Raw genomic sequence first — 17,482 nt, 5'->3', positions numbered from 1 at the left:
AAAGTTTCATAAAAAACATAGGTTATTTTGTGTTAGACATAAAATTTTAGATCACATTTGAAAAAAAAAAAATCAAAAAAGAAAAAAATTACACTACAAGTCACTTTTATAGTTTATAATAACACTCTAGATCACTTGTGTCTCCCGACACACTTTTCCTCTCTTCCAATGCACTTTTCCTTAGCTGTCAACATGTGAAAAACCATTGTTGCCTTTTTATTATTTTCCTTAAATCTAACTAATTATATACTATAAAACTAAATTACAATGTTTTCTTTTAATATTATTTTTTCTTTTTCTAGTTTCTTCCGTCGTGAGAAAGCAAAGATAAGATAAAAGAAACAGAGCCATCGACTTTAGAAAATCGATTGAAGATGAGAGTTTGAAGAAACTCAATCCTGCAAAAAATATTGCGATTGTGGTTTTTCTGAGATATAGAGCCTATCACCGTAGTGTACACAATGTACATAAACATTTCTCCTCTTCATATATATATACGAACACATGTACACTACATAGATAAAATGCATGTGTGCATGTACACTACATAGATAAAATGCACATGTATAAGAAGATGTGTACACATGTACATCTGAAAGATAATGTACAATATTTTTTATAGAGTGACAATTTTGTAATAAACTCATCTTCTTTAAACTAGGGTTTTCTACTTTTTCTGCAACTCATATCGGAGCAGCCATTGATTTTCTTTCTGAGATCTTTAATTTTTTGACGATTTTACCTCTAAAACTTACAAATTTTGTATAGATTAACCGTTTATAATCAAAAGACAAGCAAAAGACAAGTTTTCTAATGATTTTAGGAAAACCCAAACCCATTAACTAGTTGTAACAAAACCTTAACGCCCCTGCAAAACCCGAGCAACGACGGCTATACGCCAAGAAAACTCCGACTACTTCCTTACCCGCTCGTTTCCGTCTCGTCGTCATCTCACCGTCGTCTTTTGCCATCAACGCACTCTCATCGATTCTAAATCTGGATCTCTCAATTGGTCACCGTCATTGCTGTAAAAAAGTGAGGCTCATAAAATAAAAAGCAAACCTTTCACTTTTTCCGATCTGTTTTAATCTATTTTAAAATTCAAAACCCAAACCAAAGAAAAAACTATATCGCCGTTTTCTTTTTAGAAGGACAAAATAATATACAACCATCGCCTGTGTAGAACAATGTGAATTATGGTGATATTAAAAATCAGAAAGTGACTCATTTAGTAAATCTCTCTTCAATAAACATTAAACAGCAACTAGGAAATTAGAAAGAGAAAATAACATTGTAGGTCACATTCTATCTTTTATATTACATGTTGAGTCACTTATGACTACTAGCACACTTCTTTTGTCTTCTTCCTATCAAGTCACATGCGAAATTTCATTTGTGTTCTTTCATTCTTTAAAAAAAAACGTTTATTAATTTGACCTTATCTATCTTCTACATTAACTTTTTTAATGGCTTTGTTTCTTCTTCCTCGATCTCTTTAAACCAACCTCTCATTCTCATTACAGAAACTTCCTTTCACCCTCTTTCGCTGCAAAATCTTTCTTGTACCTTCTCTGGAAAAACGCATCTTGTTTTCCATTTCAAGATTTATGAAATTCTTCCACTTCTCTCTCCGTCAGTGGAAAACCCACCATCCATCTCCACGGCGATCTCATTGAAAGCTTCAAGAATCATGAATCCTTCCCAGCAAATAGAGGATTGTTGATCTGGAATTTCTTCTTCGCAGCGGTGATCTAGAGAAAAAGGGGATTAGGCTTTTGATTTGGTTTTTAAATATTGATTTTGATTTTTAGGTTTGTAATTCTTGTCTCTCTTTATTGACTCAGAAGCTAGAGATGTTGTTGGGTTTTTTGAATCTTTCAAAGACAAAGATAAATCTGGAGTGCGTAAAGATGAATCAGAGGTTAGAATGTTGTTTGGGTTTTTGATTTTTAGATTTGTTGGTTTTGATAAATCTCTCAAAGATGTTGTTGGGTGTGTATGTACACAGTATAACGTCTTATCTATTGTGCTTTTTAATGTTTTTGTTCTGGTTTTTTTTCTGAAAGCTTTTAGATGTTATGTGTATATGAATGCTTTGTACATGTACAATATCATATTTGCAGGTTTTAAAAAAGTTGTCACCCAGATTTACTATCCATGTGTACATTTTATTCATGCAGTACATGTGTACATCTAATTTGTATTGTACATCTAAATTACTTGTGTACACATTTTTTCAAAAAACATTTTTTGTTTTTGTCTTTTTCATCTAAAAGAACAAGCCTTGCAATGTCTGGAACTCATTCTAGTGTTAACACATTGCATACAGTGTTTACATAATGTACATAAAGACTTTCTCCTCTTCATATATATACGAATACATGTACACTACATAGATAAAGTGCATGTGTACAAATGTACACTATATAGATAAAATGTACATGTATAAAATTAATGTACATAGGTATACTAAGCGGATGTGTACACATGTTAGCTTCCTGCAAAGCTTGTTTGGCATTTTCAATCCCAACAACATATGTTCACTAAAATGGACAATGGGTTATGGATACTAACTGATATGAATATACACATCCTTATAGACATGCTCTTGTGTACGGGTTATTATGGACGAGTGTTTATAAGCAACAAGAGAATTTTTTATAAAGATGATATATTGTGTCCACATGTACATCTTCGAAACTCTATCCACATGTACACAACATCAAACTACACGTACACCAAGTAAACCTTGAAATCTAGAACAAGAAACATGAGTTATGCTTTAAATATGTAATCATGTGCTCGTATTGAATCAAAATTTGATATCATTCTTCCAATCTAGAGCAGGAAATAAGATGTACAATAAAACATATGTTTATTCTCTGTTTTTTTTTTCATTACAACTCCTAACAATAATCACAAACCAATGGATCAAATAACAGAGATCATCATACTAAATCCACTTGAATTACAGAAATTTTGGGATTAACATTCAAACTGACAAGAAGTTCGCCTCTTTCTTCATATCATGTTTCCTTGTAGATACGATGGAAGAGAGAAGCCTTGATTTAGTACTCCTGCTTCTGTCTGACTGGTGATTTACGGCGAGGTTATGGTATCTCCAAGAGGCACTGGTGAATCTTCACCACCACAAATGATTTCCCCCAATTTTTAAGAGATTAGGGTTTCATCTCAATCATGGGATTCGTTATCAAATCGAACTCACGAACACAATACTCTTTCCCCGGTCGCTTCCCACTCCTCGTCATCTCGGAAACTCAACGAAAGTCAAATCTTGTTCATCGCCTTCGTCAGAAAAGAGAGGAAAAGAAAACCTAGATTCACTTTATTTATCTGCGTGTTCTCAATAAAAAAAGAGAACAAAAACCCAAAAGTAATTTTTAAAAGAAAAAACACAAAATAAAATTCTAAACACAAGAGGAGGGCATAACAGTATTTGACCATTAAAAAAGTGTCTAGGTATACCAAAGTGACTTATTGTGTTATTCAAAGTCATAAAGTGACCCAAACTGTTAATTTCTCAATTAGAAAACACCTTCTATCTTCTTAACCAAGTTTCCGGTTTAATTCGGTTGTTCGGATCGAATCATTTGGTTTGCATCAGCTAACTCAGGTCCCAAGTGAAAAAAGCGAGAGTACGCTTGGAGAGACTAATGTTTATTTACAAGTAAACCCCTGAACATTTGCTAAACTCTCACTTACGTCCTCAAACTTCAGAACAATTAGATATTCCAAAACTATCTTTTAGGTCCCTATTTGTAACCTAATATGTCAAAGGTACCCCTAACTACTGTATATTGTAGAATCACCCCATCAACCCGTCTTGTTCCTCAAGTCAGCTTTGATCTTTATATCCCCAGTGACCGGAGGAATAAGACAACCGGATCGAAATTGGGAGAAAGAAGATCTAAGTAACTGAAGAAATCTTGGCGAACAGATCTGACGATGGAGTGCGTGTTCGGTCTCGTTGGTAATGGATTCGCCATCGTGGCGGCGGATACATCGGCAGTTCACAGCATACTTGTCCACAAGAACAACGAGGACAAGATCATGGTCCTTGACTCACACAAGCTCATCGCCGCAAGCGGAGAGCCTGGTGACCGGTGACTCCTCCTCCGCCTCTCAATCTCTCTCTGAATCATCAGTACATGGGTTTGATTTTGGAAAATTCTTTTGTAGGGTTCAGTTTACGGAGTATGTACAGAAGAATGTGTCACTGTATCAGTTCCGAAACGGGATCCCTTTGACTACCGCCGCTGCTGCCAACTTCACTCGTGGAGAGCTCGCCACTGCTTTGAGAAAGGTGACTTCTGGGTTTGGGGACATTTTGGTTTCTAAAGTTGTTTGCTTTTGGATTACTTTATGAGCTGATATTAAATTGTTGGAGTAACTTTTAGGTGTTGGCGGTGATAGATAATGTGCTTATTCTTGGGGGTTTCCTTTACTATTTTGATACAATTTAGTCCAACTTGTGTGTTATTGTGGTATTTGATTGAAACTGTTCTGATAGGTTATGTTCTTGTTTATATGATTAAGACATTGGTTACAGAACTCTTACCCTTCAGGGTTGATTGAAGTAACAAAGTTCAGGATCCTTATGTCAAAGCCTGATAAGTAACTGATCCTGGCATTTGATAAGAATGTTAGATACTCACATGTGGTATTTTTCAACTTTTAGAAATTTTTGAGGGGTATTAGATACTCTAATAAACCCATGTATGTAGCCTTTGCTTAAGATTGCTAATGGAAACTGAAAATGGCAATGGTAGAAACTGTATTAGTTTTCCACAATTGTTCTTCTGATTTACCTTGTTTCTTTTGGCTGTTTATGAATGGCCTTACACACTTGAGATATCTCATTGCTTTTTTTAAATTTCTGTTTGATTCCAGAACCCGTACTCAGTAAACATCCTGATGGCTGGCTACGACAAAGAAGCAGGCGCATCTCTATACTACATTGACTACATTGCAACTCTTCACAAGGTTGACAAGGGAGCATTCGGTTACGGCTCCTACTTCTCTCTCTCCACAATGGACAGGCATTACCGCAGCGACATGTCAGTTGAGGAAGCCATTGAACTGGTCGACAAATGCATACTTGAGATCAGGTCAAGGCTGGTCATTGCACCACCCAACTTTGTGATCAAGATCGTCGACAAGGATGGAGCTCGTGTGCACGCTTGGCGTCAGTCTGTGCAAGATGTCACCACTGCTTCTGTCTAACTCTCTGTTATGTTACTAAGCTGAAATTTGCTATTTTATGTTGAAACTTTAAAAGCTTCATGGAAAATTAGTTCCCAGATATGATATTATATGACATTGTTGAAATTTGAAACAAAAACATTTTTCTAATAAGAGAAAAAGCTATGCTGTTGTTTATGAAAGGAAAGTATTAACAAATTGCTTCAGATACGAGTAAGGATAAAAGTTGCCAAAGTCATGATGATGATGGTTGTCGTGAGAAGCAACAGGTTGCTGATCATTATAGAGCCGTTTATGATGGCTTGTGGTGAGACGTTATCTAGATCAGGCGAGAATTGATCGGAGCTTGGTGGAAACTTAGCGGTTTGCGGTGGTAAGCCGAGCGATTGAGGAGAGGCAGAGTCTCGATCACCTGCAGAGATACTCAGTCTCGAATCAGCTCAACCAAAAAGAAAAATCCATCAAAATCGATTTGGTTTCTTTACCGTAGTCAAAGGGAGACGTGAACTGGATACTCTGAAGCGGCGGAAGCTCAGGCGACACTGCACACACACAAGATCAAGATCCCTAAAAGTAAACACAATCGATTCAATTTGGATTTAAGAGGAATCGAAAACTAAACCTGACGGAGAGCAAAGAGACTCGAAAGATTCGTCGGAGCTGTTGAACTCGGCACAGATCTGAGAAAGAGAAAGCAATCTAGATCGATCCAAGGGGAATCCGAGGGTCATCGGCTGGCGGAGAAGATAGCAGAGGCACTTTCCGGCGGTGGAACGAACAGACGTGGAGAAAACGGTGCAGCAGAGAGGATCCGGCGTCTCTGAGATGTTGTTTGGCGGAGCAGAGACGTAAGAGATGCACGGAGAGAACATAACCAGCTCCTCCGAGCAACTCGGAGCCGGTGGAGAAGAAGACGGTGCGTGCGTCTCGGCTTCGGCGGCGGCGGAGGAAGAGAAGGTGATCGCGAGCATGAGGATGAGTACGACGGTGGCGGCGGCCATTGTCGTTGGTTTCAGAGAGCTCCTTCTTGGTTTCAGTTACAGAGAGATTACGAAAGTGACGACGAGTGAGTGAGACTCGCGTAACGATATGGTGGCGGGAAATAACAACTTGATGAGGTCTTGATAATTTCTTGTATTTACGAGTTTGCCCCTTGAGCTCGACTTTACCGGGACGAAGCAGATTTTAGTTTGTTGGGAGGCGCTGAGTTGACACTGATCTGCCACTCATATACGTACACGTGTGAAGATTAACCTAATTTGGGCTTTAGATGGAATATCAAATTTACGTTTTGATTGTTACTTATCTAATTGAATGTGCTCGGATCAGTATAGACTGGCGGAGGCAGGATAATTAATCATAGGGGTCGAAAATGTTATTTGATTGCGGTCATTTTTAAAATATGGTAAAACTTATGTATATTTTTCAAATTTCATGGGGGTCAATTGACTCCTCCCTAATAAGCTGCCTCCGCTAATTAGTATGCATTGCATGAGCATGAAGTGCTATCATTAATTCATAATCCATGAGGTAGGCATTTTCCAAATTGGTCGAATCCCAAAATATATTTGTAAGACAAGTCATATAGCACCACCGTTTGGAAGAATTACATAATTTCTCCCTCTCCCTAGCGACTATAACACCGCCATCTGTCTCTCGTGGTTGTGATATCTTTATATGGTGTAGTGAGATGGATACGTGGATGATTGGTTGTGATATAACTATAATTTTTTGTCGTAGAATTTATAATGTTCGATTTTTGTGTACTTATAACTAATGTATCTATAAGAATTAAAGCAAAATCTTTATTTTTCTATTATATCTTTAAGAACAAAATAAAACATGATTGCTAATTATTATGGTGGTAGCTAAAAGAAAAGTTAAAGAAGTTCTCTTCCAAAGCAACTTTTTTTTTCTTTGCTTAAATCTTCCAAAGCAACTTGAGAGTAACTTGTTACTTGTTTACCTTTTATAACTTGGTTGCCTATGAAGAGAAAGTTATCAACAAGGGACATGCTTAGAAATTGGGGTTTAAATTTGACAGCACGTGTGTTCTCTACTCTACCGAAATATAGACACTTGGATCATCTCTTGTTCGAATATGCGTACTTAATGGTAGTTTGGCAGGCACTAATTTCTAAAATATGGCAAAATTCTGCTCTAAGACTCACCATTGCAGCCTCTTGGATCCTACAGCCACGGCCTAGGAGTCAAGCTCAAGCAACCACCATAGCCAAACTCATACTGCAATCAGCCATATACATGTTACGGAAGTAAGTAAACGCTTGCATCTTCACGTCAGTTTTGACAAAGAAAATAACCTTTTTCTTTCTTTGGACGGCAACTAAGAGAGTAACTAAAGATGTTAACTTCATCTTGCATTCTACAACACAAGCAAAGCTACTAGTTTAAACTAAAATAGCTATATCTGACATGTCGTATGTACATATATGTAGACACTAGGTGATTTTCCCGTGCTCATGCACGGATATAAATATCTATAAAATAAATATATACTATAATAATTGATTGCTATTTTTAAATTTTAATTAATTTATAATTTATGCATAATTTGTATTAATAATGTTATATTACTTTAATTAGAAATATGTTACATCTAGTTGGTTTTGTTATTCTTACAGTCGATTTAGTTATCATTTGGATATATTATATTGCATCTATTTCTACGAATTAAAGTATAGTATCTTTTATTCTAAATTTAATAAAATTTTGATTAATTTTCTTATTTGCATTTAGGTTGGCTGTTGTCTTAGATATTTAAATATATTTTAGGAAAGTTATGTATAACTTAAGAATATATTATGTTTAGAATGAAATAAAAAAATAAACTAAAGTGTTTGAATAAAATTATGTAAATAAATATAAAGATAATATTTTGAAGTCTCATGCATATATATAAATTTTAAAAAAGACCTAAATTGTTACAGTTAGTTAATATTTTATTTCATATGTTAATGTGTTTTGAGTCATCCTATAGTTTATATTTATAAATATAAATTGTTATTATTATAAAATTATATTTTTCTTATTATAGTTAAATCTATGATTTTAGATATAAGTTGGATTTGTCGAGTCACTCATGTCGGGAGTATATTAAGTTACATATATTCTTTCAAATTCAGCTGAAGTATAATCATTTTTATTATAATTAAGTCAAGTCAGATTAATTTTATTTATCGTTTAAATGTACATGTATTTTCATAATATATACCAAATTAAATTTTGTTTTTTTAAATATGTTATAAAAAGATGCTCATGAACACATCAATTTTACAATAACTAAAGTATTTTTATAATTCTAACTAATTGTATGCCTTTTGATATGGTTATATTAAGTTGCACAAACATAAAAACATAAAATTTAATATCTCTTAAAAATAAGTAGTAAAATTGTGATTGAATCTGAGAAATCATATTATATAAGTAAAATATAATTTATAGATATTTTTGTTTGTAATTGAAAGATATTATAGTCAACTAAATATAAGAAATACAAATAACATTTCAATAATAGTAACTATAAACTATTTTCGACAATTAAACATATATCAGTTTATGTTACTTAATTATTTTATATAATCATCTAAAAATTGATAGATATGTAAAAAATATTCTATATTACTTTGAAAAATATAAAGAAAGTATTTTATTAGTATATATTATGTCATTCAAAAAATATTGTTAAATAGAATATTACTATTTGGTGAACTTTCCTTTTTAATGAAATCATATTATTTATACATATTTTTTTGTTTTAAAATTCGCTTTATAACCTTTATAAATATTTCCTTTTATTATACATGTTATTTGGAAAATCTTACAAAAGAAATTTAAATAAAAAATAAATAATAGTATTTGAATATAATATTTTAAATTTATTAAGGGTAACAATGTAATCAACCACCGTGAGAGTTAACGTGAGCGCGACACATAGGAAACTGACTTCTCAAATAATATTATAGAGATTAACATGCAATATATTCAACTATTCAAAGTTTATACATAAATCTAAGAAAGAAAACATTTTTTCTATACATGTAATTTCTCTTATTTTATTTAAAAAGTCGACAATGATTTGTCAATCAGGTGAAACAAAAAAATTATCTAATCAGAAAGGTAGGTCAACAGACAACAAGTAGGTAGTCACTAAAAACGTAATAAGATTCTTTCTCAGAAGTGTCGGTTAATTGTTAATCACAACGCAACTTCACCAAAAAGGTATTGCAAAAGTTGGTCATCCAGATCAAGCCTCCTCCTTATTTTCGTCTTATTCTACGGTCATCACTTCCTTATTTATTTTAGTTGCTCTCAAAACGCTCCAACACAAACCATTAAACTCAGCAACTAATAAACAATTAAACAAATTCTTTAAGAGATTCAGAACACCACAAGAAAACACATGAAACATGGAATGTGTTCACTGCTGCTGCTTACAGTTTCAGTGGCAGTGATATGGTCCACAACGACGGTTTCTGCTCAATCTGACTGCACAAATGTTCTTATAAGCATGGTGCTGTGTCTTGGCTACATCACTGGGAACTCTTCTACTCCTTCCCAGCAATGTTGCAATCAGTTAGCTAATGCTGTCAGGTCGTCTCCTGAGTGTTTGTGTGAGGTTCCCAAAGGTGGAGGTTCCCAGTTTGGGATCAATGTTAATCAAACACAAGCTCTTGCTTTGCCTAAAGCTTGTAATGTTGAAACTCCTCCTGCAAGTAGCTGCAATGGTAAGATAGGTTCTATTTTGGGGGAATCACTTTCTATTAGATTTATATTGTTGGTGTCTCTGACGCATTATGAGTTTGTTATTTTCATGTGGTATTTCAGTTAATTCGCATGCAGAATCATCAAACACATCAGGTAAAGGGCCAACTTGATATAAAATAAATAAACAAATAACCAGTATTGATAATCTTTATGGAACCTGATCATATATATTTTCGACACTATCAATGAACAAAACATGGAAATGGATCAAAAACAGGTTCAAGAGTTGGGTCGTCGTCTGATGGGAATTCTATCAAGCTCTCATTCCCTCTTCTCGCCATCCTATCCACAGCTTCCTACATTATATGCTCAAAATACTGACCTTTTTCGTTAGAAACCACAAAGCTTTTGGCCTCTTAATTTGATAGGCATATTCTTTACTAGTCTCTATTGAACATGAAGAGTGTAGTGTGGTGTTGTGTTATGTATTTTGTGCTTTATAAATCCCTACTTTCTGAGTGATATCGATAAATAGTGTGTTGTATCTACGGCCTTTAGGCAATAAACATTACTTTCTAGGACATGAATTGAAATGAATAACATTAGACAAACATAGATATAATAAGCAACCTATAAATTTTGGGTTTAGATTCAGAAGCAGACCGATAAAATGGCCGGTAAAAGTGATGTATGGGACCTAGGAGATTGTGCGCTTTGGAGTAACCTCCCAGTCATCTAAACACCGCTTAATCTCTTGAACCTATTACTTAGCAACACATGTATTTTAGGTTATCAAATCTCATAGTACCTTATTTAGTTTAATTTAGGCGAACCTTGTCACACAAACTTAACTTTTGAACTTTTATTGCCGGTTCTAGAGATTTGTAAGGCTCATCCTACATTAGAAGAACAGTATGGGCAGGTAAGGGCGTACGTAAGGTCACCCTTCTAATTGCCCCGTTACACTAGATATTGTAGCCATGATATTCATTAAGAACTACTTGAGGCAAACATAGAACAAGCCTATAGAAGCCAGTTTTATCTAGTCGACTGCTTTGTTCTGACTATGTAAGCCAATTTTATCCTTGGGAGTTCCGGCATAGAAGGCAAGATTTCACGCTTAAGAGTTCAAACGTATATACACACCAGGCGCTCGAGGATTCATTTGTGGACCATGACAATACTTAAGTTTGTGATTTATTGCTGTTAAAAAAAGGGAAAATACTCAACTTTTACAAAAATGAATTATATTCCAAAACCTTACCCTGCAGATTAAAAAATATTACATCACAAATTAAGTAACATAAAAAAAATATTTAGTGATGATGAGATTGATAAAGGGCAAATCTCTAAAATAGCACTTTTTAAGTTTTTGTCACAAAAATAACACTCAAAAAATAAAATGACCAAAATAGCACATTTTGTTTTGAAAATTTTAATATTTTTTTTTTTTAAATTTGAATACATTCCTAAAATCCACCCGTTAACTCTAAACCCTAAGTCTTAGATTAATTAACCCAAGAGTTATAAATGCATATTTACTCTTCAATAAAACTTTTTTTGGTCATTTTTTTCCTTGTGATGCTATTTTTGTGACAAAAACTTGGTTTGATGCTATTTTTATCATTTTCTCATTGATAAACTTCATTGCTATAAATGTATGATGTGAAATGTAATAGACAAACATTTATATTTATGTTTGAAATCTGGAAGAGAAAGCAAAAATGGCAACGGAAATTAACTAACACCTACTTTTTTCTTTTAATCAAAGCTTATCCGCCATTAAAATTCCCATATTAAACAGATACCGACAGAATTTGTGCCAAAACAAAAACTAATTAATCCTCGCACATGCGACGTGCCAAACATTTGCAGAATGATGATCAACCTCTTCTGCAAAATCTAAAATGTGTAATATGTAATCATCGTTGATTAATCCGGAGCTGCTATCTCTATACTGGTAACTTTTTTTGTCCTGAGGGTGGAAGTGCCAGATTTAACCACGGCTGGCTTAATAGGAGGGCGGTCAGTGCCATAGCTCCAGGACCTGTTTCAAATTCAGTAGACTTGGATAGCATTACGTCATATATCACAAATTTTTCTAGCTAGATTATCAAAGAAACATATCTGTTCGATGCTCCAAAAATAAGTTCAAGGAAAATAATTTGTTTCTTTGTCAATGTTAAAAAAAAAGTAATTTGTTATAGGATCTAAAATAAAGTTTAGCCTAAGTGTCCTCGTCTTATTAAGCCGGCTCTGGATTCGAATCTCATCAGCTGTGATCATGATCATGTACAACCAGTAAGCTGGTCTAACTTCTGAGAACCTCGCATCCCTGGCCCAACCATACAGCAGGTTACAGGCTAGTTAATGATACATGTTAAAAGGCCACACTCGTACATCTTTCCAAGGCTATTGATTTGAGCTTTCGGATTTGTCAGGTCTCCAATGCACTGCACAATCTTTGCCGAGTGGGATTCAAACTACATAATGGTTTAGAACAACATAACGGTTGGAGATGGATTACATCTGTCAAACATGCCCATCAAATCAATAAATCTCAACCCAATTGGATGAAGTCGGTTAGAGCTTACGCCGACTTGAGGGCAGAAATAGCAAATCTACCGAATATATAATGGGAAGGATGTAGATAGAGAGGAGATATTCACTAACACTCAGGATTTTAGCACTAGAGATATATAGGATTTACATAATCACACTTGTTCTTACTAAATTACTCTTTTCAGATCAAACACGCTAAATCTCTTTGTAAAACATCTCGTGATCTTTCAATAAATATTTTTCAAACAACCCACATCGAAAATCATGTTTACTTACTACACCGAATTCAGATTAAACAACAACCACATTAGTGGAGGAACTTAGAACTTCATCATCACTAGACCAAAATCCACCAAGTAAGAATACCTAACTTTTATTTGTATGTTTTGAATATTAGTTGATATGAGAAACAAATAATTGAAGAGTGGAGCCCTGACTCCGACCACATTTGTCTCCATTTCCACAAATCAAAATCTCACGTCCCTTCGAACATGGAGCCAACTATTACAACTATTAGCCTAATCGTATTTCTATCAAATCATCATTTATTTTCGCAAAACATTGGTACCCTGCAATAGTTATTTATACTTCCACGTGGAATAAAACACCCAAAACATTCATGCCAAATGTCACAACCTACAAGTTCTTTGGTCCACTTCAGAAACCTTGAGGTCGAGGAACGATGAGGTGCTTCATTTGAAATTAGGCTATTACAAGTAATGTAATTCAAAGGTGCAACAAAGCATTTGCTCTAAACTTTTCTAGAATATAATATTAATGTTCCCAAGTCTAGAGCCAACATATAAACCCCACCAATGCAAAAATGTATACTTTCACGTGTATATAACAGACAATTAGCTTTGTTGTTCAATATTCACATATCAACAAAAGCATTCCATCGTCAATCTCTCCTCAGTTAAACACTATTTGTTCTAATATAAGTTAAAGACAGTTTTGACTAAAAGATTGGTTAATGATGGACGTTGAATCGGTGATGTGCGAGTGTTGTGGCTTAAGGGAAGATTGTACACAACACTACATTAGTAAAGTCAAAGCTAACTTCGCCGGGAAATGGCTTTGTGGACTTTGCTCCGAGGTGGTTAGCGATGAAGTCAGCCGAGATCGGAAGCTGATGACGGTGGAGGAAGCTCTTAACGCTCACTTGTCGTTCTGTGACAAGTTTAAAGCTAACCCGGCAGAACTCGTCGCCGAGGGCATGAGACAGATGCTACGCAGGAGGTCATCAGGTGAGTTGTTGCCGGCCAAGTCCAAGATGTTCGGAAGATCTAAGTTCTAACACCACTTAGTTGTGTTACACATCTTGTTCTCTCGGTACTCTCCTCTTTTAGTGAGTGTTTGCTAATGTATAATAAAATAAAAATGTAAATCACCAATTTACCTACAACCTCTTCTAGCTTTGCAAAAATCTCATCTGATTGCTTATGCCTCTTGTCACCAGTGAGAAACTCGTTTAAGTCAATCCGGTTAAGAGCTTTCTCCTTGTGCACATTCTTTTCCTCCATTACTTGTCTTACCTTTCTTTACATGGTCCCATCTCTGCTCTCTAGCGTAGATACTGGACACTAACACAAGAGCCCCGTCATGGTCTGGTTCCAGCTCGAGGATATGTTCAGCTACAAGCTGACATCAATGATCCCAACTATCAACTGTCTGGTTTGGAAGTATACTTCTTTTTTAAGCATTATCTTATCCTATAACCTTGCACTTAGCCTCAAACTCGGAAAGATCCTTCATTTGAAAATATGAGGTTGAAGTAGACTACTTGGTTTAGTTCTGATGATCTGATCATTATGAAAATAAAGAAATCAAATCAAAGTAGACTCAAACTTATTGATAGCAATGTGTTCTTCAAAAGAGAAAATCAGAAAAAATCTAGATTGATTTTTATTATTCTCACACAAAAGAAAGATACAGAAACACAAACACAAAGACGCACTGAAGATGAAGATGAAGATTCTCATCATGAGAAAACTGAACATCTCTCTTTTTTTTATTTTTGGGGTCTTTAATGAAAAGAAACAGAGCAATTTTCAGGTGAGACAAATTCAAGCCTCGAAGGTCATTGATTCTGCTTCTTTCCTTGTGGCATCGAATAGTACAGTGGACAGGTACCTCTCCCCAAAACTTGGGAACACCGCCTGCAAAAATAACAACTCAGTTGAGTTCTTTTAACCTCGTAACACAACAAAGACTCAGTTTGATTGCTTCTTGTTTCTTGTTTATATATATAAACCAAATAACTTACCACGAAAAGCTTCCCGGCATTTTCTGGCCTCTTTGCAAGTTTGATTGCTGCGGCTGCTGCTGCACCAGATGATATTCCCACCTACAGTTTTTAGGTAACATTTTTTTCATTACGAAAATGTGAATACGAAGCAAAGCCGATAAAGATCAGGGAACTTAAAAAAAAAAGAAGAAGAATTTGTTACTCTTTTCGAACAAAATGTGAAGTACTTACAAGAAGACCTTCTTTAAGAGCAAGAAGCCTTGCCATGTCGATGGATTCATCACTTGAAACCTGTAGAAATTGTTACACCAAAGTAAGAACTGCAGCTCTCTTACATGATGCAATACAAGTCTCTGATCAGTAATAAATAGTATAAAAAAAATTAGAGATGAAGTTCTTACTTGAACAACTTCATCAATAAGATCAACCTCCAACACACTTGGTATAAAACCAGCACCTATCCCTTGAATCTTGTGAGGGCCTTTGGTACATTTTTTTCAGCAAACAGCAAAGTGTTAGGTAACAAGGAACATGCATGAGAGTTACAGGTTAAAAAAAACGAAGATGGAATACGAAAACCACCTGGCTTCCCACCGGATAGAATAGCACTTTCAATTGGCTCCACACCATACAGCTGACACAAGAGAAAACTTAATATCTTGTAAAGTATTTAAATTTAATATTTTGTTCTCACCTTAACGTTAGGGTTCTGTTCCTTGAGATACTTCCCTGCACCTGTGATGGTACCACCAGTACCAATCCCAGAGACAAATCCATCGATTTTTCCACCGGTGCCTTTCCATATCTCAGGTCCAGTAGTCTCATAGTGTATCTACAGTGGACAGCTTCAAAGTCTCAAAAAAAAAAAACAGAAAGAAATAGATTTCATCTAGATTAATAAAAGTATTACCTTTGGGTTGGCAGGGTTCTCAAACTGTTGGAGCATGTAACCGTTAGGTGTTTTGGCCAAAATCTCTTCAGCTTTGGCGATAGCGCCTTTCATGCCCTTAGCAGGGTCAGTTAAGATCAACTCAACACCAAAAGCTAGGAGAATGATCCTCCTCTCCACACTCATCGAAGCTGGCATAGTAATGATAAGCTTGTAGCCCTTGGCAGCAGCCGTGAAGGCTAACCCAACTCCGGTGTTTCCACTCGTTGGCTCAATCAGCACACTCTAAAAATAAAATAAAAAGAAAACTAAAAAAAAAGTCAAAAACATACAATGAACAAATGAAAAATATAGTGAAGTTTTTTGAAAGAATCAGGACCTCTCCTGGTTTAATCAGACCCTTTTTCTCTGCATCAGAAATCATGCTAAAACCAATCCTGCACAAATAAAAAAAAGGAACAAAGAGTTAACAAAATAATAAATTAAAAAAAAAAAAGAGAGAGAGCAGAGATCTGAACCTGTCTTTGACACTGGAACAAGGTTCCATCATCTCGAGCTTAGCGGCGACACGACCAACACATCCTTCAGCCACATTGTTCAGATAAACCAAAGGGGTGTTCCCAATCAACTGCCGAGGAGAGAGTCAAGTAGAATCAAATCATTACTTACATATGGAACAAAAGTCTCACTCTTTTTTTTTTTGTAAATGAAAAGTTGAAGTGCTTACTTCGGTAACATCTTTAGCAATACGAGAAGCCATGATTCAAGCAAGCAAGTTTCACTGCTTATATTCACAGACAGAGAGAGAGACAACGTTAAAACCAAAGGGCCATAATAAAACATCTAAAACTTTACCAAAACATGAATCTCCAGATTTATCAACACAAAATCTAAAGACGAAACCACTAGATTTAGCATCGAAATCAGCTCAATACCATTAGCCCATCAAATCAGACTCGAAATTTACAGACAAATCATTTAAAAAGAAAAAGGGAAGAGGAAGAGGTCGAGGAAGAGGAAGAGGATGAGGATACCTCCTGAGTGAGAGAGAGAATGAACGTATGGAATAAAATCGTCAAATGATATGCTTTTATTGAACTTTCTCATAAAAGAAAGATTAGGTGCCACATGCTTTGGATATATTAAAACACGCGGTGGTTGTTTACCAAAATTCATTCTCGGATTATTATAATCTGATTCGGTTTAATCCTGTTTAGTAAGATTTTATCCATATCAGTCCGCTCTAATCCAGTTAGCCCGGTCCACACCGGTTTTATTCATTTTAACGGGTTAAATCCGGTCTAAAACAGTTAAATCTGGTTGATGTGGTTTAATCTGGCGGTAGGATCCGGATGAATCTGGTTTAACCAGGTTTATTCAGGTTAAATGTGACTAAGCCAGGTCAAATACTGTTAAATCCGATTAAATTCAATTTAATATAGCTCAATCTGCTTAAATACGGTATAATCAAAAAATTTACAGTTAAATATTCTCTACTAGGTGATTCTCCCGTGCTCATGCACGGGAATAAATACTTATAAAATAATAAAATCATAATAATTGTAAAATATTTACATATATTTTTTATAACTTTCAAGTAACTTTATAACTTATATTTATGATGAATAAAGGGAATTGTATATATATATATCATTATATAGATATATCTATACATTTGTTCATAACTTTTAAGTTATTTTAATTTATATCATGAAAATAATATTAAGTATCACTATGTTCTCATCTTAATTAGATATGCGATTCTATTTATAGTAATTTGGATTAATTCATGTATGGTATCGTTAAGCTCCATATTTGGTTTGAAAGTAAACAAC

The 17,482-nt window shown here is 34.9% G+C and overlaps 5 protein-coding genes across 5 annotated transcripts; 3 read left to right on the top strand and 2 right to left on the bottom strand.

Moving 5' to 3' along the window:
- Positions 1 to 3,842: 3,842 nt before the first annotated feature.
- Positions 3,843 to 5,392, top strand: LOC108834643 (proteasome subunit beta type-2-A). Its single transcript, XM_018607970.2, has 3 exons — positions 3,843 to 4,124; positions 4,201 to 4,324; positions 4,912 to 5,392. The coding sequence occupies exons 1-3, from the start codon at positions 3,967 to 3,969 to the stop codon at positions 5,242 to 5,244; spliced, it is 615 nt and encodes a 204-aa protein (XP_018463472.1). The 5' UTR covers positions 3,843 to 3,966; the 3' UTR covers positions 5,245 to 5,392.
- Positions 5,393 to 5,413: 21 nt separating this feature from the next.
- Positions 5,414 to 6,480, bottom strand: LOC108834642 (non-specific lipid transfer protein GPI-anchored 25). Its single transcript, XM_018607969.2, has 3 exons — positions 5,846 to 6,480; positions 5,709 to 5,765; positions 5,414 to 5,635 (listed from the first exon to the last, which is right to left on the bottom strand). The coding sequence occupies exons 1-3, from the start codon at positions 6,222 to 6,224 to the stop codon at positions 5,427 to 5,429; spliced, it is 645 nt and encodes a 214-aa protein (XP_018463471.1). The 5' UTR covers positions 6,225 to 6,480; the 3' UTR covers positions 5,414 to 5,426.
- Positions 6,481 to 9,561: 3,081 nt separating this feature from the next.
- LOC108834646 (non-specific lipid transfer protein GPI-anchored 26-like) lies at positions 9,562 to 10,527 on the top strand. The gene is made up of 3 exons (XM_018607973.2): positions 9,562 to 9,968; positions 10,069 to 10,101; positions 10,226 to 10,527. The coding sequence occupies exons 1-3, from the start codon at positions 9,644 to 9,646 to the stop codon at positions 10,327 to 10,329; spliced, it is 462 nt and encodes a 153-aa protein (XP_018463475.1). The 5' UTR covers positions 9,562 to 9,643; the 3' UTR covers positions 10,330 to 10,527.
- A 2,785-nt stretch (positions 10,528 to 13,312) lies between these two features.
- Positions 13,313 to 13,990, top strand: LOC108834644 (uncharacterized). Its single transcript, XM_018607971.2, has one exon. The coding sequence runs from the start codon at positions 13,484 to 13,486 to the stop codon at positions 13,805 to 13,807; it is 324 nt and encodes a 107-aa protein (XP_018463473.1). The 5' UTR covers positions 13,313 to 13,483; the 3' UTR covers positions 13,808 to 13,990.
- Positions 13,991 to 14,392: 402 nt separating this feature from the next.
- LOC108834645 (cysteine synthase) lies at positions 14,393 to 16,781 on the bottom strand. The gene is made up of 11 exons (XM_056997485.1): positions 16,682 to 16,781; positions 16,375 to 16,428; positions 16,166 to 16,275; positions 16,027 to 16,084; positions 15,669 to 15,932; positions 15,453 to 15,590; positions 15,341 to 15,392; positions 15,160 to 15,239; positions 14,990 to 15,049; positions 14,777 to 14,857; positions 14,393 to 14,669 (listed from the first exon to the last, which is right to left on the bottom strand). Exons 2-11 carry the CDS (start codon positions 16,405 to 16,407, stop codon positions 14,577 to 14,579), a joined length of 969 nt encoding a protein of 322 aa, XP_056853465.1. The 5' UTR covers positions 16,408 to 16,428; positions 16,682 to 16,781; the 3' UTR covers positions 14,393 to 14,576.
- Positions 16,782 to 17,482: the final 701 nt, after the last annotated feature.

Source organism: Raphanus sativus, unplaced genomic scaffold (genome assembly GCF_000801105.2).
Source record: "Raphanus sativus cultivar WK10039 unplaced genomic scaffold, ASM80110v3 Scaffold0663, whole genome shotgun sequence".
Classification (NCBI taxonomy): Eukaryota; Viridiplantae; Streptophyta; class Magnoliopsida; order Brassicales; family Brassicaceae; genus Raphanus; species Raphanus sativus.
The sequence above is the reverse complement of the archived record's forward strand: the minus strand, read 5'-3'. Positions and strand labels throughout refer to the sequence as shown.